The 27,821-nt window shown below is 44.7% G+C and overlaps 1 protein-coding gene across 1 annotated transcript; it reads left to right on the top strand.

Moving 5' to 3' along the window:
- Positions 1 to 400: 400 nt before the first annotated feature.
- Positions 401 to 27,380, top strand: fa2h (fatty acid 2-hydroxylase). Its single transcript, XM_018739441.2, has 7 exons — positions 401 to 974; positions 19,072 to 19,158; positions 23,788 to 23,930; positions 24,525 to 24,625; positions 24,844 to 25,016; positions 25,199 to 25,451; positions 26,188 to 27,380. The coding sequence occupies exons 1-7, from the start codon at positions 651 to 653 to the stop codon at positions 26,265 to 26,267; spliced, it is 1,161 nt and encodes a 386-aa protein (XP_018594957.1). The 5' UTR covers positions 401 to 650; the 3' UTR covers positions 26,268 to 27,380.
- Positions 27,381 to 27,821: the final 441 nt, after the last annotated feature.

Below are 27,821 nucleotides of genomic sequence, written 5' to 3'. Positions count from 1 at the left end.
CTTCCGTATCGCTGCAAAGACACCCTTTTAAATCTGAAGGTGGCCAAAAAGAGAGGTAGTTTTTTTTTTTTTTTTCTTTTTCGTCCCAACCCGAGTAGATAAGGAATAAACCAGGAAATAACTTTCTTCCTGTTAGATCAAATCAAAACCAAAGCTAAGCAGAGCGCCCGCCGTTGCGTAAAATTCTTTATCCTTAAATTAATCGCATCATCAGCACACAAACGGCACACTTTTTACTTCTCGAGATATATAATAAATATAATGTGGTTCTTAGACGCGCCTTTCACTCCCGGCGCCTCCTGTGACACTTTTACAGGTACGCGGAGGACGCCTCAGCGCGCTTCGCAGTGCCGACGGGGGCGCGCCGACCCCGGGTTGCGCGCCGCCCGCCCGCTCTCTCGGTGCGAAAGGTTAACACGCCGACAGGTGCTTGTGTAAGCGCTCGCGCTCAGGTTGCCCTCGCGGAGCCGAGCCAGTCAGGTACCTGCTGAATTATTCATGAGTATGCTAATGAGCGCGCCCTGCTGCGCGTAGAAACTGGGAAGCGGGCTGGAAGTTGCGAGACAGCGGTCGGCCGGTCTGTTAGGGCGGATCTCACGGGCGGTTTTCCGAGTCATTTATGTCTTTGTGGACACTTAGAGCTGGAGTCGATGTCTCCCTCGGTGTCCCCCCGCTTTTTCTCGCCCGCGGAAGTGGCCCGGCACCGCACCAAGGAGTCCTGCTGGGTGCTGGTGGGCGAGCGCGTCTACGACGTAACGGGCTTCCTGCGGATGCACCCCGGCGGAGAAGCGCTCATTCTGCGGCGCTCGGGAACGGACGTCAGCGCCGAGCTGGAGGGACCGCCGCACCGGCACTCGGAGAACGCGCGGCGCTGGATGGAGCAGTACTACATCGGGGAGCTGGACGGGGAGCCGGAGGAGCCGGACACGGAGGGCGCGGACAGGGACGGAGGAGCCCGCGGCCGGGACGCGCAGGTACTCAGAGTCAGAGTTTGTTGTGTGATTTAAAAACTTTTCTGTGATGAGAGGGAGCGAGAGAGGATGGATGGATGGATGGATGGATGGATGGATGGATGGAGTTCAGTTCGTCGCCAGATTTCTCTTCTCTAAGTTACTACTGTCACTTCGCGGTGTCGCTCGTGTCGAGCGCGGCGTTCAGAGCCGCCTCTTTCGTCGCGTTTGTTTAGGGAGGAACTTACTTGACAAACAAAGTAACGTAATGAGAAAGTACGTCGATTCAGCTGCTCTCGCCTCTCCCTCCGAAACTTGTGCACTCTTACTTCTGCTCAGAATGAATAAAATCAAAATGCAGGAATATTAAAGAGAACGCCGTACCGTACGCAGAGTTTTTAAACATTTTTATTATTAGACTGTAAATAATAATGACTCGGGTTCGTTTCTTCTTCGACCTTCGCTTCTTCTCACTGCTTAGTACACCGACTTCTTCGTCGGGTCGTAGGTCGTTCGAATAGAAGCGGATAATAATAGCAGATGGTGGCGCAGAAGATGATTGAGCACGAGGTGGTAGATCATGGTAGAGATGGTGGGTGGTGGACAAAGGTGGGATCAGTAGAAGCCGATAGACGTATGATATGGTGATTTGGTAGAAGGTGGGAGGTGATGTTGGGTGGTGGCTTGGTACATCATGTTCAGCAGAAGGTGATGATGGGATGGTTTGGTAGAAGGTGGTGGTAGATCATTAACAGGATACTGTTCAGTAGATGGTGGTTTGGAAGAAGGTCTAGGTGGAGACTCCTTGTGCTGTATCTGATTTTAAAAAAGAGTTTTAAAGAATCTCCTTTGCAAATTTGGTCAAGTAAAAGTGAACGTCTGGACACAGTCATTGCTTTATCAGGCAAAAGCTGTTTCCGCACCTTTAATAAGCTGTATAATGTGCATTCACTCCAGTGTGACCTTCTGGTGGGTCGTTTTGATGACTTTGTTGTCGGGAGGAAGTGGTCTTTGAAGAGTTTCTATAACATGAATCAAGGCATGAAGAGACCAATGTGTGAAACTTCTGCTTATTAAACCTTTGTACACATCATGCCCGATTTTAAAAGAATGACAGATTATTTGGATTCAAATGAAACAACTTCATTAACACCTTTAATGCAAAAGAGCATTATGTTCTATGTAACTGAGCAAATTTTTACTTCATGGTAAATGCCTTGCTCAAGGGTACTTCAGCAGGAGATGGATTGAACTGGTTCCTTTTCCCATCCACTATGCCATCAGCTGCCCCCTCTTTAATGTTTTGGTATTTGAGAACAACTTCTGTGTAGGGTACCTGTTTTTAAAAAAAAAAAAAAAAAAAAAAAAATTTGAGGGAAAAGCCCAGAAAGGGTAGAAGAGACTGCTGAACATAGTACATATGGGACATCTAATAGCCTATATGAATTTTACTGGATATTAGTATCCCAATAAAAGGCTTGAGGATACAAGTGACATTGCATGGCTATGAAAGAGGAAGTAACTAAGCATATTGGAGGAAAACAGCCCATCCAGGTCATCTGAGTGTAATTCTTTGGGAAGATACTAAACCTCTGTCCTTTTGTCTGTGTGATATTCTAGGAAAAGTGAGAACTCAGCAGGTGAACCCAAAGAGAGAGGTGTGTGTTTTAACACACTGCTGTGCTAAGTATACCATCACAAAGTCATATAATGCCATGCTAACAGAAAACCACTAGGTACACCTATAATAGTCATAGAAGAAAACTTTATTCCCCTTTGAAAGTCCAAAAAGCCAAAATGCTTTTAGTAATTGTGGGCTTTTTGACCTGTAACAACATTTCTTAATTCATTCAGGAAAAAAAACTTCAGTGCTATTGCTACTCATCTGTTGTTGAGTAGTTGATGGTGGTCAGCACATGTGGTTCACCAGCAGATGAGTTGACATTGACCGTTCTTGGACGATATGATAGTTTTTGAAGTAATGATAGTTTTATGATCATTTTGAAGTAATGTCTTGTGAGGTGCACAAAGAGCACTGACACGTTTTGTTGTGGTTGGAACTCATCAGCATGCTCTTTTTCAAAATCAAAACATCTATGAGTACCATCACTCATCTACCAAATCTGCAGCTTGTCAGGCTATAAACTCCCGGGACAGTGGATAATACACTTGAATTGTGTGTACCACCGTCTAGGTTTCAGTTATCAGGTGACACCAAAAGTATGTAAAAACTTGATGCCATCTTGATGACTTCGCAGATTTTTTTTTATAACTGGTTATAAAAGTCGTGATGATTCTTTCCTTGGTGACAAATTTTCTGCACAGCAACCAGAGTGTAGTATTTTACCTTGTGTGGTTGGGGGGGGATCTGGAGAAGAAGCTGAAACGGGGCGCATCACGTCGTAGTCTAAGTGTACATGTGTGCTGTTTCAGCTTCTTGTATTTGAGTACCCTCTTGTAGGAGTCTTGTGGGTTTTCTTTTGAATATCAGCAGGTGTAGCCTGCAAGATCAATGCCTGTTCAAGCTGGTTCGAAATATGTAGGGACTTGCCGTTACTATGGCATCATCCTCTTGTTCTCTTTCTTTTCCCCCCTTACTGTTCATCTTGGTTCGTTTATGCAATGGGACCAAATATCATCATTTCTTTATAAGTTGAATCCTTAAATAGAAGCACAAACTTTTTTTTTTAAATTTTTTTTAATGTGTGTTAATGAAGATGTGTATTTCAATTCAGGTTGGGGTAGAGGCAAAATGACAGATCCTTTCCAGTTCTCTGCAGTTCTGCTCAAACCGGTCAATCCTGTTACTCTGACCTGCACGAAGCACAGTTATGCGCATAACACACACACACACACACACACACACACACACACACACGAGCAACGTGAGAATGTTTCCGTGGCTGCTATTGTACTTGTAGTGGTGAGATGGGTACTGTCCTGAGGATGCGGTGGTTGGGAGTTTCCTTTGGTCATTTCAGATACCCACAAAGAGATTACTATCAACGCTGCTGCTTCGGTTTCCAGAGTGCAAAAATTAACGTTTCAAAAGCCAACGTGGGCAGCAACCGGGAACTAGTGGAGCGGAGAGTTGTATACAGAGTGAAAACCAACCATCGGCTCATTCGAAAGGTCTATTTTGGTGCTGTGGTATTGCTTCAAAATATAATGCAAGACATAAGAATGTAGGTCATGGATGAGGGTTAGATGTTAGTGGCAGTTGCGATTGACGCCAAATGGTCAAAAGAGTTGTTCAGGACTCGAGAAACAAGGTGATGGAAGTCCCTTTCACTCTGAAATGCTTTAGCGGCCTGACTGTAGTGCGTTCTGTCTCTGATCAGTAATTCCTGAAGCCTTTTCTGGGTTCAGTCGTACGTGGATGTTAAAATCTGTTGTGCATCAGTTATGATGGCCTGAGAAGTCTGCGGTACTGTACCCTGAAAAGTACTCAGTGGGCCTGTTAGTTGTACGGAGTAATGTTGTAAACTTGATTTTATATACCAGATTTTTTTTCAGGTCACTTTTGAGAAACGCCATCTGCGCAACTTCTACACCCGACACGACTTTAAGGTAGAATTTCTTCGCTTCGAAATAGGCGTTGTGTGCTTATACACTTACAGGAGTGGAGCGGTTACAGCACGTGTTGTTCTAGCTTCGTTCCAGACGCAAAGCTTATCCTTCACTGCAAAAATGTATGGAATCCCCAGTTTGTCTCTGCATATCGCCTTATCATCCGTGCTTACGATGTATGTTGCAATAATAAATTTGACCAGGTCAGTATCAGTAACAATACCATGTTTTGTTTTTTTTTTTTTTCTCACCCCACACGAAGGAAAGGAATGAATGAAATGTTGCGGTAAATCTATGCAGTTTCTTCCCAGGTAGATATTTAAGCGTTCGACTGTGGCACCATTTTCATCCCTCTATTGTAACACATCCATGAAGCAATGAGGGTGTTTGACTGTTAAACAGTGCACTGTGTTGTGGCTTACCTTGCTCTGGCAGCACCTCCTAGGTAAACAAGAGTGTCACCTTCACTGCAGAGTTTGAAATTTGCCGGAACAGAGGCTGTGCCCTCAGCACGGAACGGTTTGACAGAACATGCCATGGGGGAGGACTGTCGCTCAACCCCAAGGTGTCTCGTGCGATCGGGGTGCTGACTTGTCGGACATTCACCCTGAGCGCTGCGCTACCAGCATTAGAGTGGTGGGAAATGTTCCAGACGCCCAGGCTCACCGGGCCAACCGGTAGTCTGCTCTGCACGCGGAAAGACGGTGTACACATTTTGCTTCAAAACAAAGGCTAAATCATGTGGAAAATTGGGTGCTTGATAGACTTGAGGCTTTGAGAAGTAATCTGAAGACACTTGGAAAAGGGGCAATATCCATCAAAGCCAGAGAATAAACCAAACGTGCATTTTGAACTGTATTTTATTATTGATGTTGTTTTAGTTAATGATAGTGCTGAGAATACAGTAACGTAACGGTACATTAACAATAGCGTCATAGTGATGGTTCAGATACACTTTCCGGTTAATGGCATTGGCCTATGCGGCAAAGGGCAGTGCACTTTCATGAGCATTCTGTTTTTGGGCCAAGTTCAGTGGCACCAATTTTCTCCGCATTTGGTCGGGGGATGGGGGGGGGGGGGGGAACTGAAATCAATTGTAAAATAAATGTATGTTCTGTATGCACACATGTACGTTCAATCATTTATGTTACAGTGGACTGTATTGTGTATGTTCTGCACTGTATGATATCATGGACACAGGTAAGAAATCATAACACACTCTATTTTAAAATATTCTGTCATGCCTGGTGTGCTGAGTTTGGGGAGTCTCCAGGCGCGAGGCAGTCTGTGTTTGGTTTAGAAACACAGCGTTTCACTGAAAACAAATAGCGCAAAAAAAAAAAAAAAAAAAACCGCGCGAGAAGATGGAAAACGGGAGGTTTCGGCAGCAACTGCATCAACGCAAGTCCTAACTCAGAAGTGATCCCTGCTGTCCTCGCTCAGTCTATTAAGTGCTATGATTAAGAGTCATGGGTTGGGTGTGTATCATGATCCAGGAGGTTGGTGTGGCCAAGATTTTAGTTTAAAACTCATTTTAATTTGTAATTATTATTATTTTAATATTAAACTACCAATGTTTTGTCATTGCCCATCTGTTTAACTAAAATGTTCCTAGTTGTTTGGGTCCATGTAACCCAGTTCTGCGATTACTGGGAGCACTTTGGTGCATTTAACCGGGCAATGACTGTACTTGAGGGCATTCTCTCTGCTGTGGAAGTATTTAAACTTTTGAATTTAGCTGCTGATTTTCTCCAAAGTGACTTATACCGTGAGTCTGCTCGCAATGATTTACCCATTTATATGCTGGGGAATTTTTCCTGGAGCAAAGTAAGATGTGTACCTTACTCAGGTGTATTACAGTAGGCGGTAGGGTTTGAACCCGTGACCTACAGGTCCAGAGGCAGAACTTCACCACTACACCACTTCTTTACCTGTTGTTACATCTTCTCTACGACTACAAATTCTCTGCGTCAGTATTTCTCATGAATGCCCATGCCGGTTTAAACTTTACCGTGCTATTGGTATTCTGTGTACAGCCCATTTCCTTTATTGGGTATGTGACCAATGCGTGCATGTGCATGTGTGCGTGTGGTTATTCCCGTAGGCAGGTATTTTTCTCCATGTTTACTGTCAATATTTGGAATATACATTTAATGAAAGCTGTTACATTTGCGATTGAAATGGACCTAGAGAGTGTGTTCCACTGACGTGTGGATGAGTGACCCATAGTAAGTAGTGTATCTAGCAGTGTAAGTCACCACGGCGAATAAGGTGTGTGGGCTCGTAACACTACATAGAGTTCAGTCGCTTTGGGGAAAAGTGTCTGCTAAATAATTAAATGTAAACGGGCTACAATTCGTGCGCGCATTTGCGTCTGAACGTTTGTATTTAACCTTTCTGCGTTCGTAATTCTCGCCGTCTTTGCTCCCGTGTTCGTGCTCGCACGTAGGTGTTGCAGCGTGCATGCGCTCCGCGTCTTCCCGCAGAAAGCTGCGTGGTGGGCTTGAATAGTAACCTTTCACAAAGAAATTCTGAAGGATGACAATTCTGGGGCGCTGGAATGCCTGTTGAATATGAATCGCCATCTGTACTTCTCACCCAAGAATGGTCTTTTTGTTCTTCATCAATTGTAAACTAGTGCATCGACAAAGCATTCTTATGGGAAAAGGAGAAAGGATACTGAAACCGAAGCCGCCCTTTCTTTCCTCTATTCAGGGCCGACGGGATGGGCTGCGATCCGTGAGCCTTCCGATTTTACGACACGAAAGGCTCCCTGCCACGTAGACCCGTGCCGTTTGGAGAAAAGCTCCTGCGGGGTTACGCTCGCTTTCGGCGCTGGATGTGTTCGCCTGCCGCGGTCCACGGAGACAGACGGGGATTGTGTGGCTCTACGGATATTTGGATGCCTGCTCTTATCTGTTCTTCTGTATCGTCGCCCGAGACGAGGTCAAGGTTCGCGTGGGAGGTGAAGTTGATGGGTCCGATCGATTTTAGATGTTCGGGCAACAGACCTTGAATCCCAGCTGGCTGCCTGGGCCTCTTTAGTCCCTTGTTCTTAATTATGACCGGGCCGTCTGGGGACCTGGTACAGGTGACAATTGCCCCCGGGGCTGGCCTCCTGGAGTGTGCCACGCTTTAATATTTCCATCATCTGGTGGATTATATTTGCTGGCGCTCTGGGGTTTTACGTTTGACATGGTGAGCGCGGCCTCAAATTGGGACCACCGTGCATATAATGAGAAGGACTTGAGGCTGACTTGGGGCGGGGGGGTGGTGGTGGTGGTGCACCAATGGTTGTTTGGAGGGTAGGAATGCTAAGAATTTCAGCCAGTTCTGAAGTAAGGGGATAGGGAAGAAAGTGCCCTTTCATCGACGGTGCCAGTCATTGGCTGGCCCTGTGGCCCCTCCCACTCACTTTGTCCCGCCCACAGCGATGAGTGACCAAGAAAGTGCTCTTTCATGAGCTGTGCCAGTCATTGGCTACCCTGCCTGTCCCACCCACAGTACCAATGTCTGCGACCACTCTGGGATATCGCCGATCCTTCTCCTTTCTGCAAGAACAAAGAGGGATCAGTTGATGGGGGGAATGTTGCGAGCTCTATATGTACTTGCCCCAAAGATGGTGGCTAAACCTACAGAAAAGTGTTCTTAAATTCCAGAGAGCTGTCTTCTATACTTTTGATATTTTTCTTGGCAAGTATCCTGTTCTTTATTGCCGCTCAGCGTGTTTTTGTTCCTTGGCGGTATTTACGAAGCCGCAGTTCCAAACGCACACACGTCGACTGAAACCACTTATCCCAAGCAGGGTCACAGCGAACTGGAGCCCAACCTGGCAACGCAGGGCGCAAGGCTGGAGGGGACACACCCAGGATGGGATGCCAGTCCATCACAGGGCACCCCAAGCGGGACTCGAACCCCAGACCCACCAGAGAGCAGGCACAGGCCCACCTGTTGTGCCACTGGACCCCTGCAGTTCTTACCAGTGAAACCATTTTAAGAGTAAAAAGAGGTGGTGGTTTTTTTTTTTTTTTTTTTTTTTTTTCTTCTTTTTTTTAAAAAAAAATCCTTCCACCTGTTGTCATACGACCGGATTTTCACAAATTCTCATCAGCACACGTGAATAGCTTTGGCGTTTTTGTTCAGTTTTATCTCCGCAGGCCAGAAGCGCCTTTATCTCTCTGAAGCATGAGGAAAAGCTTTTCTTTTTTTCTTCCACGCATGCGTTTATACGAGGCGTGAACGTATGCGCGAACACGTAATGTCGGCGGCCCCGTGCCGCGCTCAAATGACCACTTGCACCCTGCTGCCACATTTATGAGGTTCCACCCTGACAAACATGAAAAAACATTGACTTTTTTTTTCAGGCTATTTCTTGAGGGTGTTTGCTTGTCCTCGCTTTCTATTTCTTTTCCTCAGTGCCAGCTATCCAGCGTTTAGTGCACCTCTATCGAAAGAGCGCTCTTTCGTTTTCTCTGTTGTTAGCATTCTGTGTAGTTCGCACCTCTGCCCTTGCATATGGAGGCACTACGCTTCGGGTCTCTTGATACTCAGATAAATTTATTGGTTTAGTGAGTGCTATTCTATAAAGTTCCTTACAAGCTCCCTTCAATTATTTACCCATTTATACAGCTGGGTAATTTTACTAGAGCTGTTTAGGGTAAGTACCTCGCTCAAGGGTACTATGGCAGGAGATCAGCTTTCAGGGTACTGATAAATGGTGATAAAAGCTGGTAGCGTAGTGGTTAGAGCGACTGCCTTTGGACCCAAAGGTCGTAGGTTCAAGCTTCACCAATTGCTCCACTAAAATCATTGTAATCTTAACATCATAAGTCACTTTGCAGAAAAGCATCTGTAAAATGTACAGGTGACATATTTTGGGGTTTAGATCATGGTGTTTGTCAATGTCCCCTGTCCTCTCTTACCGCCACCTTGTTATTGAAATTCCTGGTTCTACGCTGACAGGTTTGCCTTGCCCTGACGTGTGCTTCGTGTCAAAGTTACGGGTCACCCTGCAGGGGGTCTCTGCAGACCATGTATTTCACCTGTATATTGTCATGGATCTTGTCTGTTGTTACATTCAAGATGCGTAACGTTTTTCTTTGCCCTCAGTGAATTTTTCTTTCTTTGCAGCGGAAACTCCTTAACAAAGATCATGTCGTCTTATGACGAATCAAGAACTTAACACCCTGGTAATACTATTATTTTAGGTGGTCGGATTTAATGTGCCATTCAGGAGGTTAAAATCACAGTACGAATCACTTGTGCATGCACTGTTCATCACAGTTAGGGTTGTTTTTGGTTTGTCTTTTTGACCTCTGAATACGGAGAGCAGAGGGTCTCTTCTCTCCAGAACTTTCATAAAGCTTAGGCAATAATGCCAGGTTTGTAAGGAATTAGACTGGTGGCTCATGTTTGGAGGATCAGAACAATGCGTTGTATTGTGATATGTGCTTACTGCACAGTGCTGGGCAGCAGAGTCTGTGTGCTGAAGGACAACCAAGATGGGGGGATGTTGGTGAAATTTTGGCAAGAGCGGAACCCATGATGACAATGAGCACGTTCCTGGAAATGGTGGACTGAAAAGCATGTGTTCTTATTAGAGGAGGCAGTCTGCTCTGCCGTCTTAGGTCCTTGGACGTTGGTGCACCGACCTGCATCACGTCTCCTCCTCCTCAGCTCCCCTGCAGATTTGGAAAGGTTCAGTACATGCACCTCTCTTTGGCTAACGTTTCCTTGTTATTCCCTGGCCGTGCCCCTCTAAATTCCCTCCCATCCTCTGACTCTGAACCTGACCACCACTTGCTCCAGCATCATCTACACTGTGCGTGAATGCACGTTTCCATCCGAGAGACTTGGAGATCTAAGGGACACGTTGGATATTAACCACTTTTAAATAGACTTCCGCATCCTAGGTACACCGTTTGCCCAAACGACGAATGTCCTCTGACCGCGGTTACTTACGCCGCCAAAGCAGCAGCTGTCAAGTTCTGAAATTCTGAGGAAAATTCTACACATTTTGATGCTAAGGATGCTGGTTGCTGGTTGAAAAAAAAACAATGCTGGACTGTATATAAATCACTGAGAATCATACCTGGTGTTTCAACTGTGTACTCTGTGCTTCTTTCCCCTACTTCAAGATGATGTTGGGCCATAGTGCCATTCTGTCAGGTTCTTTCTATACACACTCTTCAGGAAGGACCATAAATCTTGGCTTTGTGCATGTCTCTAATATTCCTTGAGTGCTGAAGCAATTGACCCTTTTGGAGTCAAGAAACATTGACCTGCTCAAACCGCAGAACTAACATGGGTACTCCTTGTAGCCATAGTTGACTCAGTCCTCCTCCGCCCATGCGGCTTATTCTTCGTGCTTCATACGTACGTGCTCTGGTGCGCTATAACAGTAATTAATAGCTGTGATGGTGACAGGGGTTGTGGACATCATTAAGTATGCAGGGCTGAGCAATAGCTTTGTGGAAAAGGTAATTGTTTATGCAATGTAAATCTGCAGCTGTGTGTGTGAGAGAGAGAGATTGTGAGCGTGTGTTAGAGGGTTTAACTCCCAGTCGGAAGTGGAACCATGTGAGGAGAGCACTGTGCACTGAGTCATTCTTATTAACTGGACCTGTGGGTTTGCGTGAGCCAGCCTGAGATTTGATTAGACGTGAGAATGAAAAGAGTTACGCGAGCTGACTTATACTCATGTTGACTGGTGGGGCGTGGGTGTGTGCTAGAGGAAGGGCATTTTTGTGAACACCTTCACGTGCGCTGCGTGATCTCAAGCTTCCAAATGGCACTGGGGAGCATGTGGTTTGGGAGCTGAGGTTGGTAACGTACCCCGTAGGGGTGGGACACACCCAGCTGGGAGCAAAAGTTAAGGGAAGCTGTGTTATCTGCTGCGGGTGCTGCCAGGGGGATGGGAGTGGTACAGATGGCATGGGTTGCACGGATACAGACTTGGTGCTTCGCATCGCTGCCCCCCCGCTCTCACCCCAGTGGTACACTGTCAGTCGCTGTCCCTCCTGTACCAGTCACAGCCACTCTCCTCTCTTCCCATCCCTCATACTCTCACTGTGTCTTTCTGTCCCCCCCACAGCCCATCATGCTGTGCCTTCAGAAGTGGGGGAGCTGGCGAGCCCTCATTAACCCCACCCCAAGGCAAAGCTCATTACAAAGACAGCTCTATGTCTGCATTGTGAAATTCTGCAAGCATCCACAGCATGCATCATCACTTAGCCCTCCCACGTAGTCTTCGGAGGGGCTGCTCCACTTGTTGGTCCACCTTCAAACAACTCGGTCAACTTTGGGCCAGCCCCCTTGAATCTGGTTCCTGGACCCAGTCCCTGCCTTTCTGCCCCAGTACTTGATCCTTGTCTTGAACCTGATCCCCCAGCAAGGCTTCTTCACTAACATCCTTCCTTTCTTCTTCTGCTCCTGCCACCTGCTAACTAATAGATCGTTACGTCAAATTTGGTCAGTTGTCCACGGCCATTTGATAGATGATAAATCTGATATTAGAATAAGAAAAAAAGAACCCGTATATATTGCTGCGTGATATAATATTGTCACCCCAGACGTAATGGTAATTTGTAGGAAAGCCTCTTTTTTTTTTTTTTTTTTTTATTTTAAATGGAGTCCAGTAGCCTTGTCTGTGTTTTGCATGTAAACAGACGACGATTCGAGTTGGGGCGGCACCACACACGTGCACAGCTGCACGGAGCCCCATTCTTGCAAGGCTTTTATCAGCACTCCACCGTGGTTGACGTCACTGTAGCCAAGTCACACTGGCGTACACCACTTTGCGTTATGGCCCTCCCTGGATGGAAGTGCTGCCCGTTGCCTCTGTGCTTGAACCTGCAATCATGTGCTGCACGGCACTCTGGGAAAGTTGGCTTCTCACATTGCTGGGTTGTTGGTTTTTAAAAAAAAAAAAAAAAAAACTGGTGTTGGTAAATGGTCCAGAAGTGTTTAATTTGGGGGGGTGCAGTGGGTTGAAGTGAGTCCTGCTCTCCAGTGGGTCTGGGGTTCGAGTCCCACTTGAGGTACCTTGCGACGGACTGGCGTCCCGTCTTGGGTGTGTCCCCTCCCCCTCCGGCCTTACGCCTTGTGTTGCCAGGTTAGGCTCCGGCTCCCCGCGACCCTGTATGGGACAAGCAGCTTCAGATGGGGGGTGTGTGTGTGTGTGTGTGTGTGTGTGTGTGTGTGTGTGTGTGTGTGTGTGTGTGTGTGTGTGTGTGTGTGTTTAATTTTTTAATTTTCTTTGCATTATCTGACAGGGCTTATTCATCCAGCACAAAGTTAGCTGTTTTGGCACACAGTTGGTTGGGTTTTTTTTTTTTTTTTTTTTTTCTCTTCCTCCCCTTTTAGAGTGATCTGGCAGGAATTGATCAGAAGTCATTACGTGTCTGGTGAAGTGTCCGTTTCAGTCAATAGGGAGTAAGGACAGGACACACCTGCAATATGGCGTTTGCACTGGAGACGCAGCCCGTGCTGGTGAAACGCAGTCACGACAGCCCTCTTATCTCACCTCACCCAACACCCCGCCCCCCATGGTATGTCCCTCGGCCTTGCCACGCAGATGGGTGGTAGGCCTCAGAATGAGTCATCCAGAACTAAGGTGACTCTGAGTGTTCCAACTCAACCAGTCCAATGACGTTGCTCCTTTAGCACTTCCTGTCACCATAGCGGCCGTTACTACAGCTACTTGTATGGTACATGTTTCCGTCTACTGTTCCCAGGAGGAGTCCTTGTTAACCTTGCCTTTAGAATGTTTTATACTTGCGTGTGTGTGGGGGAAGAGATGATTATGAGAGATTATGCTGGTTGAAGCAAAAAGGCAGTGGTTTTGGTACTACTTTCACTCATTTTCTCCTCAAACTGTTAATGCAAAGAGCGGAGCAGCAATCCAGAGTTAGCCGTGAGCAGCTCAGGACACAAGGTGGAGAACATCCTGAGTGGGACTCCACTACAGCTATTCCTCACCTGATCGGGTTAAATCATTCTGTGAAATCACCCTGTCAGGCAAACTCCTGTTGTGAGGAGTCAAATTAACAGTATTCTGGATGAAAAACCTGGCACCTCAAATTAGTGCTCTGGTGTCTATGGTGCGAGACAAGGCGCCTGGTACCCTGGGGAGAAACAATTTCATAATTGGCTCATGAATGTTTATGAAATAAAGACAGTTCCTAAGAACACTTTGCAAAACACTACTGTTAGAGATGCTGGGTAGCATTACAAACAAATTTTCACCCTAGGGGATCTTCATTTTGTTATGAGATTGACTTTATTTAGCCTAGTGTAGTGGTATTGATGCTATTAAACCTGTTTGCCTGTGGCTCTGGGCGTGTGGCCGTGGCAGGACGAAGGGAGAAGGAACAAGGAGGGACAATGTCCTCAACTCCCTTTATGTAAACCTTCCCTTGTAACAGAAGTGTGCGTGACCCTCAGAGTACAAGAATCAAGTCCCACACAGTTATCGATTGGTCCCTGTTTCTGTAAACGCTGTGCATAAAAGTACAAGTTTTACACACATTTTAGGTCTTTGCTCTCTCCAGCTCTCTGGAAAACCCTGTCATGTCAAAATCATGTACCATCCTTGAGCAAAGTTCTTATCCTGGTGTGCTCCAATAGGAATGACCCAGCTGTGTGTATGGGTAAATAATTGTAAGTAGCTTAACATTCTAAGTCATTTTGGAGAAAAAAATAATAATGACTCTGTTTCAGTTCTGATATTAGACTAACACTAACTGATTCTTATTATTGGTTAATAATATTCATTTGGAAGGGCATTGTTTTCACATGTTGTCTTGAGCGAAGCACGATTTTGTTTCAGTACAGAGATGAATGAATTTATTGTGCTCTGTAATTTTCTTAAATGTTCAAGAGTGTCTTTTCCATGCGTATTTTACTTTTGTTGTGCAGAATGACTGCACTGAACCGATCACTGCAGACAAGAGTTGGGTTTTGGTGATCACCTGTGTAGAGTTGAATGTATGCCTCTGTGGTTGTACCGTGTTTTTTATGAGATCACGACAAAGGCCGTGGAAGTAAACATGAGTGTACTGAGCAAAAATACCATTGTATTGAATTATTAGCCTGCTGTATGAGAAAATGATGAATATTTACACAAGCAATTATATTGGTTTTTCATTGTTCGGGACACCATTATATGAGGGATGGGTGTATACTGAAGCTCCACTGTATGTTATATAGATTCTTATTGGAGACGATGTGGCAGATGCGTTGCTGGACTCACATAGGGATGCAGTGTCTCACAGCAGGATGAATTTTAACTTGAATTGAGTTACAGAGCAAAGACAAGTTTTTTTTTTTTTTTTTTTTTTTTTTTTTTTCTCCTTTCCTTTCTTTTCCTTTTTTGTGGACTGTGGGAAATCAGAACAACTGCAGGAAACCCATACAATATTTCAGCAAAAATCTTCTAAAATGTTTTTTTTTTTTTTCTCTCCCATTTTTTTAAATATTTACGGTTTTTAGGTGGTGGTAATGATGATTAGCACCACGTCAGATAAAATTACTAATACATCCTCAACCATAAGATTTTCCATTGATTCCTATGGGCAAACTGTTGTGATTTTGGCCCATATTTGCATTGTTTGGTGGCGCCCCCTGAGTTGTTTTCAAATGGTGATTATTTTTCAAAGACTGCTATCATTATGTGTGTATCAATGCTGTGTTTGTAGGTTGCAACATACTTATCAGCATTTTATTGTTGCCCTCAGCTGATATTTCCTTAAACTTTGTTAGAACTGAAGACTGCAGTTAAAGCGCTGTGTATTTCAGTGTCATGTTTTTGGGGAAATACTTTAGTAACTTTAACATGACACTTATGTTTGAGATGAGTTTTGAACGAAACCCAGCAAATAGGGCGCACACACTTTCTGTAGCCTCACAATGACTCACCGGTTTCTACCAACTTCACTCTGGTTTCAGCCTCTTTTTGTGGTTTCTTTTCAGTGGTCTTTGACATTGCTCCTCTGCTGTCTGGGAGAGGAAGGGGTAGAGAGCGTATGTTTTTTTTCTGAATACCACTGTTTGTTGAGTTCCATTGCATTTGTTTTTCTAGCTGTACCTGGCTTGATTTACTCATACAGATAATGCCTTTATTTTGCAAGAGCATCTCGGTATGGAGTGTATATGGTTTTTCTGGAGTTTTGCCGTTGGTAAGTCAGAATACCTCATTTAGGGCCAATGGTGTTTATTACAGTGCCAGAAATAAGCGGGGTTGAAAAAGAAACGGGTACTATATACATTATTGACAAACGTAAACCGTACTTGCCCTTTGCAAATTAAAAAAACCATCAGTATACATTCGTACCACACTGCTACTAAAGACCAAATGAAGTCTTTCAATAACCTCCCTTTTCCTGTAGAAAGGGTTCATCTATTTAATACCAAATGGGTGTCTCAATAATAGTTTTCAAACAATCACACATTGATGTCAGTAGATCATAGGATGTTGTACATACAACTATCTGTCATTTTATGAATGAGTATCATTTAAACATTATTATATACAGTATAATGATGAATCCAAAAACAAATAGCCTTCCCCTCGTACCGAGCTAATGTATTCCTGAGAAACCCTACATAAGATGAATTCTCATAACATAATCATTTGTTGCAGTTGTTGAAGTTTCTCATTAAAAAAAAAAAAGACATTTTATGCTAAGAATTAAATTCTTTCAACATTAAGGGTCTTACACCTATTTACCTGTTAATAAAGCTCAGTAATTTTACTGGAGCAGTTTTAGGGTAAGCCCGTTGCTCAAGGGTACTACAGCTGGAGGCGAGGCTCGAACCTGCTACCCTTGGACCTAAAGGCAGCACTGCTAACCACTCTGTTACCAGCGTTTACGAAGTGGGGGTTTCCTCCACATGCTCCCATTTTCCCCACAACCCAAAGACATGTTTGAGGTGAATAGCTGAATCTGAATGGCCCATTATATCTGTGTGTGTAATGTGCTGTGCTCTGCTATGCAAATTGGTGAACAACTGTGTATCTAGTACTAGTTAATAATCATTGTAAAGCACTTTGGAGAAAAGTGCCTGCTAAATATAAATGATAAATGTCAATGTCTCATGTTGCTCGGTTGTTTGGAGGCTCACACAGTCTAAATTCAGTTCTCATAAATGCAAAGAAACGCCCTGTAAGTCGACGTAGGGGTGTTAAATGGAAACTCCTTGTAAAGTCGAATGCTTAGAACTTGAGCGGACGTATCCCGGGGTGTGACTGTACATCTACATGTCCCTAACTGGGTTTTCCCGTTGAGCTTCAGCTGGGCGTGTGCACCGGGGAGACGCATCGGACACAAAGCCACCTAAACCCTGACAGCGAACTTGCGAAGAGTTCTGTTCGCCTGTCCTCATTGAATGCCGTACCAACACCGTGGGTTGGAATGAAAGGGCCGTAGACCTCGTCAATCAAACCGACCCAAGCTCTGTGTGTAGGTCAGCAGCGCCACACACTTAATGCTGTTCATCACAGAAACTGTCAATCCATCTAGCCAAATTCAGCTGAAGTGGTTTTGCTGGATGAGGGAAGGCTCATTTTCTCATCTGGAGACCATGTGCGATGGTTTCCACAACTTGAACTGTGCCAGCGGACACCATAAGAAGGCAGAACTGCTGCTGTGACCTCTGTGTTCAATCGCTTTGGTAACCTTTCAGCTGCCCGAGGCCAAGTGGGAGAACTGTAGCGCTCTTTAGGTGTTTGCATGCAAAGATTCTGCTTCGGATTCAGAAAATGTTTACTGAAGGCAGCAACATCCTGCAGCACTCCCTGGGTTATAGCCTCCTATTTCTGGTGGTCAGTGCTCTGGGGGATCTGGTGTGGCAGAATACAAGTCACATGGAGAACGCCATGAATAAATGAAGCGTTTGGAAGAGTCAGAAGTTTTCTGAGACGTTGCATCGCGTGGTTCAGGGCTCTATGCAGCAAGATAGGTTTGTCGACAGAGCAGCTTTCACGCCTGAGTTTTGAGGTTGCTGGGAGATGTTTGGAGATGCATGCCCATTGGACATCAGTTGCCTTCAAGACCCTCCTTCATAATGGTAGTTTCTGTGCACAACAGCTGTAAAAACACTCCAAGCACTGCATGACACAAATTACCAGTGGACATCAAAATCATAAAAATGTTTAGTTAATTTTGACCTTGGATCTCTAACCCATTGAAAAAGGCTAACTGGAGGGGTGTAACGGACACTGGTGGACGCTGTAATGCTGACTTTTCCGAAATTCACAGGTATGCAGAGTGCAATAATGAGCCGTATCATATTACTGGTATTGTGGTATTGCTGAATATCCTGAATATTGATTCCTCTCTCTGTTTCTTTCAAATAGTTTCTACCTGCTATGGTAATTTATACCATAAAGGTGATGGCACTGCTCTAAGTAAGGCTGTTACTTCAGTAGTGTGGTAGAAGTACATGATATGTGCAGGTACCAGTCGCAGCCTATCCAAGGAAACAGTGGTACGAAACAAATCACAAGCTCTTATCTGGGGAAGCAGAAAGATTAACTCTTGCTATAAGGACGAACATGAGCCCAGGCAAACACAAGCTCAGAGGTCAATTGTCAAAATTCACAGCTGTGTAGTTTTTGGGAGGCAGGTGGTAAAGACAGAAATGCTCTTCTTCCCACACTTTAAAACAAGAAAACAAATGCTGGGTCTATGGAATTCCGCGTAAAGATTCTCGCAGTGTCGATCACCAATGAGTGGTCCCACGCGCGTGGAAATCTTTACTGGGCTTCGTCTGAGCCCTTCTGTCCTGTGTGGCCCAGTGTGTCGGAACTTCAGGGATCAATGGCAAAGTTTGAGGCCTCCAATAAAACTCACACGTTCTTTATTCAAAGCAAAGTCCAAGGGCAGCAAAGTGCAATAATGGAGAAGAATTTTCCATTGAACTGTGCTGTGACTGATGGTAACTTGCTGATCACATTTGAATAGTTGCCTTTACCTGGTATAATGTAGTTACATAGTAAGCAGAGTGAATGGAACAGAAGAGTGTGTGAATGAAATTGAATTCGGCAGAAATGTTTTTATTTCTCTCTTTTTCCTTTTCGATTTTCCTTTGAAATGATATTAATGAATTCAACTGATTTGGTTTTTATGAAATGCCTCTTGACACTGTTTTGGTGCTTGAGGTTCAGTTGGCAAGAAAATTTTCCGTGAGCCAGTGGTTTGCGTTTGCCACTTGACTGGCAGAAATGGCTTCGGCTCGTCGACCCGATAACCCGAATTTGCTTTCTGATTTGAGAGGGAGAAACAAAGATGGGAGGAGGGAATATTGTTAGAGCTGTGAGTAGGATGGTGGCGTTGGGAATCTGTGGGTTAATCATTTATAAATGGAGCTATATGGGTTCTGCTTGGAGTTAATGATTTCCCCTGTTGGGTGCTGACTCTAATGCCCTCTGAAGAGGTGCCGGGCGACAGCTCCTCCATGTGAATGGACAGACAGACAGACAGATTGAGGTCCAATGCTGGTCTGCTTGGGAACATGCTGTTGTCATCACTCCACTTTGATGTTCTCCTAGGTGAGGGAGAGGAGGAAGGCCCCTGATCCCACGGAGGAGGAAGAGCCCCCTGCAGCCAGCCGTTGCAGTAAAGTGGACCCCAAAACGGTATGGCATCACTGAGAGCATCGCTGTGTCAGTTCTCTGCACCACACCCTGCCCTGCATGACATGTGCTGGAGTGCGAGTGCTGCCCCGGGGGGGGGGGGTGGGGCGGTTCGGTCAAGGTTTCTGATGTTTCAAAGGAACTGATAAATGAAGTGGGAAGACCTGTGTAGCCGTTGTTCTGTTAAATCATCATCAGTTGTATGGATTGCAACTGTTTTTCACAGTACTGTAAAAGTTAAGTATTTAAAATAATGTTTCTGTGTTAAATAATGAGTCAGGGTCAAATTATTTAATGTTACTATGTTGAGAATTGTTGTGAATTAACGTATGTATGTATGTATGTATGTGTGTCAGAAAATACGTGTCTAAAGGTCCTGGAGTTTCTCTGTGAGTCCATAGTAGGTGGTGTCACCTGTGTCACGTCCACAGGGAATGGAATGTGTTCATCGCTACAGATTAATTATGTAAAACCTAGGATTTTCAGGTTCACCAGTTTTGCCCGTGACTTATTCAAATGTGACTTTATGGAATATTAACACTTTGAAGTGAGAAGTCAGATTTGGCTGATAGCAGTCTACTTCAGGAAGAAGAATGAGTTTCAGTAAGCTACAGTTTCAGAAGGAGAGGTGAGCAGAGACTGGTGGCCGAGGACAGGTGGACAGCAACTGGTGGGTATGGACAGGTGAGCCCTGTATGTCAGACAAGGACAGGGAATAGTGACAGGTAGAAGACAGTTATTTACATTTTTATCCATGTTCGTTTTTATCCTAAGTCCTAGAAAAAAAATCGTAGCTCCCAAAATTGTAAAATATCTTAATCATCATAATATATTTGAAAAATTTCAGTCTGGTTTCCACACTGGTCACAGCACTGAAACGGCGCTCACACGTGTTTTTAATGATAATCTCATTTCTTCTGATGCTGGTCAGATCTCTATTCTTATGTTACTAGACTTGAGTGCTGCATTCCATACTGTAGACCATAGCATCCTACTGAGTAGACTTGGAAACCTGATTGGACTAAGAGATACCGTTCTGAAGTGGTTTGAATCGTATTTAGCTATCCGTGAACAATTTGTATTGAAATCTGACGACTGCACCCCCTCCATCTCTACTACGGTTCAGCATGGTGTGCCACAGGGCTCTCTGTTGAGGCCATTACTGTTCCCGCTCTATATGTTACCATTGGGTGACATTATTCACAAACACAATGCGAATTTTCATTTGTATGCCGATGACACACAGCTTTATGTATCGTTTAAGCCTGATGATCCATCACATGTGGTGTCGTTAGCTAATTGTTTTACCAGTATAAAATTATGGATGAGTAAATTTTTTGTCTCTAAATGCCAGTAAAACAGAGGTGCTCTCGACATAATCACGTCAATCTTTACATTTTTAGCTTCAAGCGTACAGATTGTGTCAAGGATTTGGGTGTCCTGCTGGATGGAAAGCTGTCATTCGTATCTCGTGTAAATGCTTTGACTAAGTCGTGCTTCCTTCAGTGAAGGAATATAGCTAAATAGCGGCGATTCCTATGTAGACAGGATGCTGAGAAACTGGTTCATGCTTTTGTTTAAAGCAGAGTAGACTACTGTAATGCTTTATTGTTGGGTTGTCCATACCAGACTGTATCCAGGCTACAGTTGGTACAAAATGCTGCTGCGAGAATTGTCACTAGAACTAGGAAGTATGACCATATTACACCGGTACTTAAAGTGTTGTATTGGCTCCCAGTTGCATTTAGGGTTGATTATAAAATCCTACTTTTGACTTATAAGGCAGTACATGGCATTGCTCCGGCTTGCTTTTGTGAGATTGACTGTTGTATCCCAGGACGATATCTTCGTTCATTAGATGCAGGTTACCTTAAAGTACCTGTGATCAAAAAGACCTCAGCAGGAGGTCGCGCCTTTAGTTATAGAGCACCTAAGCTGTGGAACAGTCTACCAGTTATTGTCAGAAATGCCCCGTCCGTTTCTGTTTTCAAATCCCGACTAAAGACTTAAATGTTCGCTCAGGCTTTCCACCTCAAAATGTAATTCCACTTGCCTTGGTTGTTTCTTATCACCATTATAAAAAGGCATAATAAATTAACTTAAGTAACACATTACTAACTCTGTTCTTTCTTCTTGTTGAGCATTGCCTCGCTACATAAGACTTGAGGAAGCTGGCTGGTGTTGACAGACGAATCCCTTGCTGACAGAGGATGATGTCCGTCTGCCATGACGAACGAGACGTTCCATGCCGAGCTGGGGATCCAAGATGCCATTTGGCAACATAATCATTATTACTTGCCACACACTGGCTTACAGTTGTTACTTAATCTAGAATGCCCAGGAGGGGTGGGTAACCACTGGCCCGTGGACCCCCAGAGGTTTTTTTCCCTCCCTCAACTTTCAGTTGGGAGTTTTTGTTCCTTTCCCAGGTGTCCAGCAGGCATACTTATAGCTCTATAAAAGTACTTTATTATGGTAACCTTTAGTCGACTGTCTTCTTTGTTTGTATCTGTTTTTCTTGGGTTATACCTGTGTTAAAGCGCTCTGTAAAAATAGATTTAATTGAATTTAACAGTGAAACAGCTGGGAGGGCAGGAGGGAATGAGCTGCAGGACACTGACCCCTTGCTTGCTAGGACACTGGCCTAGAAGTCAGTCATTCCATAGCACAAGGTTTGTGGGCTGGGCAAGGGACAGAACCAGTTTCAAAGGGGGGAGCGAGTGCTTCCTGCCTTGTTTGCTCAGTTCCCTCTTTGTGTAGAACACAAATCCATGTTTGCCGCCTCGGTGTTTACACACGGGTGTGAACTAGAACCCAGTATGGTGGCATGATCATCAGCCAGATGAGTGCCTCTAGTTTTTATCTAAAATACCAGTGCTCTCTTCTGCATTTAAGTAAATGCCACTTTGTGCCCTCTCCTGGGGTCCTCGCTAACTGGCCGAGCTACGCGGAAATGAGCTCAAACATGCTGCAGTTCTGCTAATTTGCTGACGTAAGAGTTATTGTTTCTCGCCTGTTTAAGGGAATTACGCTAAATACTCCAATACAGTTCCGTGAAAATGCAGAAGGCAAACTGCTTAATTGGCAATATTTATTTATCGAGTATCAGCACATTTGGACACTTGTGGGAGACGATATAAATCAGTCATTGACGTGCTCATGTGCTCAGTTAACATGCATGTAGGAGTTATGTGTGTATCTCCTAGAAATCTCCGTGTCTATCGCAGTAATGTGCTTATGATTATCGTATTCCGGTTTGTCTGCTTTGTTACGCACGTGCAAACAAAATTAATCACTATAATCTCTTTTTCTTCTTTAATCCTCCTCGCTCCGAACGGCACATAGAGCCTCTCTGCATGTCCCCATCGTAAAATGGAGTTTTGGCGGTGTTGGTTTCTGTAGCGATACAATTTGTACGGGGTGGGGTTGCCCAGTCCTCCTCCTTTTGCAGCCGGGCTTGGGACCGTCCTTGGTGGAGTTAACTGCTATAATGCTGAAAAGAAAAAACAGTTCTAGCAGGCCTGTTACATGATGATATTGGAAGGATGAAGCATTGTGGTCGGCATATAGGAGCAGCGCCTCACAGGAAGGGCTCTGCTGCTGTACCGCTGAGAGAGGTGGGTGTGATGAGCGCCAGTAAAATATGCATTTGCATAAACTGGGGGAAAAATAACAGGACAATCTGGTGAACACTGCTGGCTAAGTGTAAAAGTGAATGAATAGCAATAAACTGTGCATTGGAATGAGAGAAAGGTGGTAGCGGAGGGAATGGCATCAGCTCCAGCCGGTTCCACCAGGGCTTACTCAAGCAGGTGTGTGTCTGAGCATAGCATAACTTCCCCGACTCTGCCTGGGTTTCGGTGTCAGTTTCTGTGTGCCTACTCCAGGACAGGAGTGGGCATGTCCATCCCAGCACCGAGCCTCATCCCCTCTCACTTAGGACCACAGAATTGCTTCGGCATCTCGCACCTGAACCGTTCTCATCTTTGACACAAATGGCAATTTTTCTAGCTTTATTTGTTAAACCAGGTCCCACCTTCCAGGTCCCACCTTCCAAGGAAAGAGGCCCATTGTGTTCTCCACCTGCCTGCTGCTTACTGTAATGTATGATTAATAGGTCGGTTTATCTTCATAGCCTTGTACAGCGACCGTAACCCTTGGATGGTTGACGAGTGAATGAGCCACCACCCTTTGTATTAGCGGTTGGTCATTGCATTTGCGTCACGTGATCACAGTACCGTCATGCCTGATGCATAGATTGTAGATAAGAGGGTTCAGGTGGCATCATCCACTTCCTGTATTGTCCTTGTCCAGTTATGAAATGCATGAATGGTGCAGAGGTGAGGTGCAGCGCTGCCCCCATTGGTTCTATCTGGTACTGCAGGTCAAGGGAACATGAATACACCTGACATCACAAGCTTTCATGTTTTCCCCTAAGGTTCTGCATTCATGGTTGTGATGGAAATCTGTTGTGTGTGTTTTTTTTTTTTTTTTTTTTTTTTTTTTTTTTTTTTTTTTTTTTTTAATTGTACAGAAAATATATGCAGTATTATTTACATAAGGATATTTCTAGAAGGAACTGTATTGTTTGCATTTTTTACACTCTTCTGCTCCTGACTTGTGGCCCTACAGGATCTGGTGGACTGGGAGAGGCCCCTGGCATGGCAAGTGGGCTACCTGGGTGAGAACTATGACACATGGGTACACCAGCCTGTGGATCGACCCATTCGCCTCTTTCAATCTGAATTTCTGGAAGCCAGCACCAAGACTTCCTGGTGAGGCACTTGATTAGTCTCTATCTATCTATCTATCTCTCTCTCTCTCACACACACACACACTCTCTCTCTCACACTCACAGAAACATTGAAATACATAAATACACACAGAGGCACACACTGAACATATTTGTTTCATTTGTGTGTCTTAATTATATTCTTAATACAGGTGCACATCACACAATGAAATTCTTGCTTGTGCATCTCCTACAGACTCTCTAAAGTTATAAATCTTAAATCTCAGGCAACAAGTACAATATCTGTAGTGGTTAGAGCTGCTACCTTTGGACCCAAAGATTGTAGGTTCAAAACCCACCTCCAGCTGTAGTACCCTTGAGCAAGGTATTTACCCTACATTGCTACAGTGAAGTTACCCAGCTGTATAAATGGGTAAATAGTTGTACTTTAACATTGTAAGTCGCTTTGGAGAAAAGTGTCAGCTAAATAAATAAATGTTATGTAAATTTAATATATAATAAAGACAGTATACGCAGGACACATTTCAGAAAGCTTTTCTGTGCAGCTGTAAGTGTTGGTTGTGCTCTGCATGTGTGTGTTGAGCTTATAATGCAATGTTTCTGTGTGTGTCTGTAGGTACATGGTTCCCGCTGTATGGATGCCCCTGGTTTTCTACTTGAGCTGGTACTGCTACACCACCCTCTCACAGGAAAAGACCAGACTGCACCTCACCACAGGTAAGAGCCCAAGTGCACATGCACACAGACTCATTCCCATTCGCCCCTCTTTAATAACACAAAAAAAAAAAAAAAACACAAAACTGTCTCTCTCAACCTCCCACGTACAGATCCACCCGCAGACATACGAAATGTACATACTTCAGTGTTCTGTGTATAGCATGACTCAAACTTACACTTACCTGCCTGTGCCAAATGTTTGTTTCCGTGCCCTGCAGAATACTCCATACTGGTACACAAATACAGCTTCCCGCTGATCTTCCTGGTGGGCATGTTCCTGTGGTCCTTCATAGAGTACTGCATCCACCGCTTTGTGTTCCACATGCGGCCCCCTGCCCACAACTATTACCTCATCACCCTACACTTCCTGCTGCACGGTCAGCACCACAAGGTGGGCAGGGGGTGTGGCGGAGCTGACGTTGGGGAGGGGGGCAGGTTGTTGCTTTCTGTGGATACAAGGATGCGTCGTTGATTTCAAGAAAAGCAGTTTGGTCAGTATTGATCTCTGAAGCACTGGGTCCTCTGCTGTAAGACTTGCTGATCTGTCCTCTCATCTCTGTCCTCTGTCCTCAGTCTCCATTCGATGGCTCCCGCCTGGTATTCCCACCCGGCCTGGCTGCTCCCGTCATTGGAGGCTTCTACCTGCTCATCCAGGCTCTGTTTCCAGAGGGTCTGGGCCTGTCCATGTTCGTGGGAGGGCTGTGCGGATACGTGATGTACGACATGATCCACTATTACCTGCACTATGGCTCGCCCCAGAAGGGATCCTATATGTACGGACTCAAGGCCTACCATGTCAAACACCACTTTGAGCATCAAAGAGCCGGTAATGTCCCTTATCACCAATCCCCGTGCAGTACGCTGACTGCGAAATAAAAAACCTTCTGTAGTCATGACTGTGAACAAGACTGTAAGCAGTTCTGTTCAACTCTGTACATACATTGAGCAAATGGGGTTCTTCCAGGACACTTTCCACTCCTTGTCAGGCAGGTTCTTCCATATATTGTTAGTCAGGTTTGTTTGACTCTCCTCAAGATGAAGACTAGTTGAAGGTATCAGTTTTTGTAAATGCTTTGCATATAAATGCCATAAACTACATTTATTCCTAAAGGAAGTCCACCCTGTTAAGAATGGATGAAAATTATGATTGTTAGAGAAAGTAGAAATGTCCTATTACACAAGACACGTTTTATTAAGTTTCTTAATGTTTCAGTTAAGGAGCTAGGAGGGCACACACAGCTGATTTATTTAAAAAAAAAAAAAAAAAAACGTTGTTAGTAACTATAAAAACAACAGCAATCTTTAAAACACACGGATGTGCAAAATGGACTAAAAGCTCTTCACTCATTTGTCGTTTTATGTTGTAGCTGTAACTACATTGAAGTAGGCTTTTTGTTTGTTTGTTTTATCCCAGCTGTGCATGTCAACATTTTGAAGAAAATGTATCTTACAGGTAGTGCTGCAATCAGTGCTTGCGGCACCTTTTATCTGCAGTTCTCTGTAGCGACTGTCCAATTCCTCTTGACTGTGCCGCTGATGGTCACCGTTATTTCTCACAACAGGGTTTGGAATCACCACTAGGTTCTGGGACCGGCCCTTCAACACCCTCATTCCAGATGAGACCTTTGAGACAGCCCACTGACTTAGCGGGACCCCACACGCCTTGCATTGTTCCCCAGTGCACAGCCGTGACCATGCGTTTGCCCCACCCTCTGCAGTACCCCCTGCCCCTTGCCCCCTACCCCTTGCCCCCCATCTCTGTCTGGCTTTCTGCTCCCAGCCCTTGTCGCTCCATCTTCTCTCATGTCCACCAACTACAGCTGGGTGTCTCCTGTTGATTAAATTTCCCGCAAGAGGGACTAATATATGTTTATTTATTTATTGATTCTCTAAAATGTTTAAAGGATAGAAAGTGTGAGATAATTTTTACAAATTTTTTAGCATTCACATTAATGTGTATTTACCAAACCTTTTTGTCCTTGGTGGACTGTGGAGGAGACAGGAGCGAGAGAGAGAGAGAGAGAGATGGGGAGAGAAAGTAGATGAGGGAATGTGGATGTTGCTGAGGATGCCGGGCATCATGCTCATTGCTACACTGGAGTGAGTACCTGGGGTACAGCCATGTGCCTGGTCTCTCTCTCTCTTTAGCATTAGCACTGATGCTGTGGGTCATTGTCCACATGTCCAGAACCACAGATGCCTCTATTCCAGCTGCTTTTAAAACCTTATTACCCCCAGGCTTCACCAGTTACTCATTTATGCCAGTGCATGTGTAGACATCTTGGGAGAGGAGCCGAGAGGGGGAAGGGGGAAGTTTAGTGCATTAATTGGGTTCTGTGTGCCTGCGCTTACAAGGTGCATGGACATCCAGTTGGAGCCCAGAGAACATGAAGCCAGGGCTCATGGCAGATTTCTCTGTAGCCCAAAAAAGGCTTCCTTCCCCTAGTGCCATCCCTGCTCCACACTTGTAATCCGCATCATCTCCTGGAGTGTGGAGCCAGGGCTGGAGGGGCAGGGAACAGGGGGTAGTTTATATAAAAACTGGTTTCATCCTGACTCAGAGGCACTTATATCATCACCAGTGCAAATAACAGAGCCAACGGGTGCTTTAGCAGCTACCTGCTTCTCTCTGTTGGTATGTGAGCTCAACAGGAGAAGGAGGTGGCACAATGAAAGTGGGGAGGCTGGTCAGTGTGGACTGAGGGGGAAGGAAAGTGGTGCATAGGGGTGGGCCTGGTTACAGAGATGATGAAGAGGATCACACTGCATACCAACAAACACTGTTACTCTGAATTTTTTTTTTTGGGCATGGATTACCACACTAAAAATTAAAAAAATCTTGAAGTTACTCTTCCGTAGTGCTGTGCAAGTATCTGTGTAGGTTTTGACCCCACTCTCAGGCCCCACCAAGCTCAAACTCTCTGCTCCAGATTTCCTCCCTGAGCCCTGTGCCGGCCTTCCACCTTGCATCTGACAAGACCAAATTCCATAGGCATGTAGTAGGAGCTGTTTGTTTGGAGAAATAAAAGATACATAGTATATATTTATAAAGAACCTGTATGCTTTGTGGAGGAAAAATTGCACAACACATACGTATTTCTTTAAACTTAATGATGCTTCTAATAATTTTCTAAATCTGTTTACTACAAGTCGTTTTTAAGCCTTTTTAATTTTAAATGTCTATGCAAACAACGCA

Source organism: Scleropages formosus, chromosome 7 (genome assembly GCF_900964775.1).
Source record: "Scleropages formosus chromosome 7, fSclFor1.1, whole genome shotgun sequence".
Classification (NCBI taxonomy): Eukaryota; Metazoa; Chordata; class Actinopteri; order Osteoglossiformes; family Osteoglossidae; genus Scleropages; species Scleropages formosus.
This window is presented reverse-complemented; position numbering and strand designations above follow the sequence as displayed.

Bases quoted from the DNA above. Each gene is read 5' to 3' on its own strand.
- fa2h (XM_018739441.2), top strand. From the start codon at position 651: ATGTCTCCCTCGGTGTCCCCCCGCTTTTTCTCGCCCGCGGAAGTGGCC. The intron at 975-19,071 runs GTACTCAGAGTC...ATGTTCTCCTAG, and splicing joins CCCGCGGCCGGGACGCGCAG to GTGAGGGAGAGGAGGAAGGC. The intron at 23,931-24,524 runs GTGAGGCACTTG...GTGTGTCTGTAG, and splicing joins GCCAGCACCAAGACTTCCTG to GTACATGGTTCCCGCTGTAT.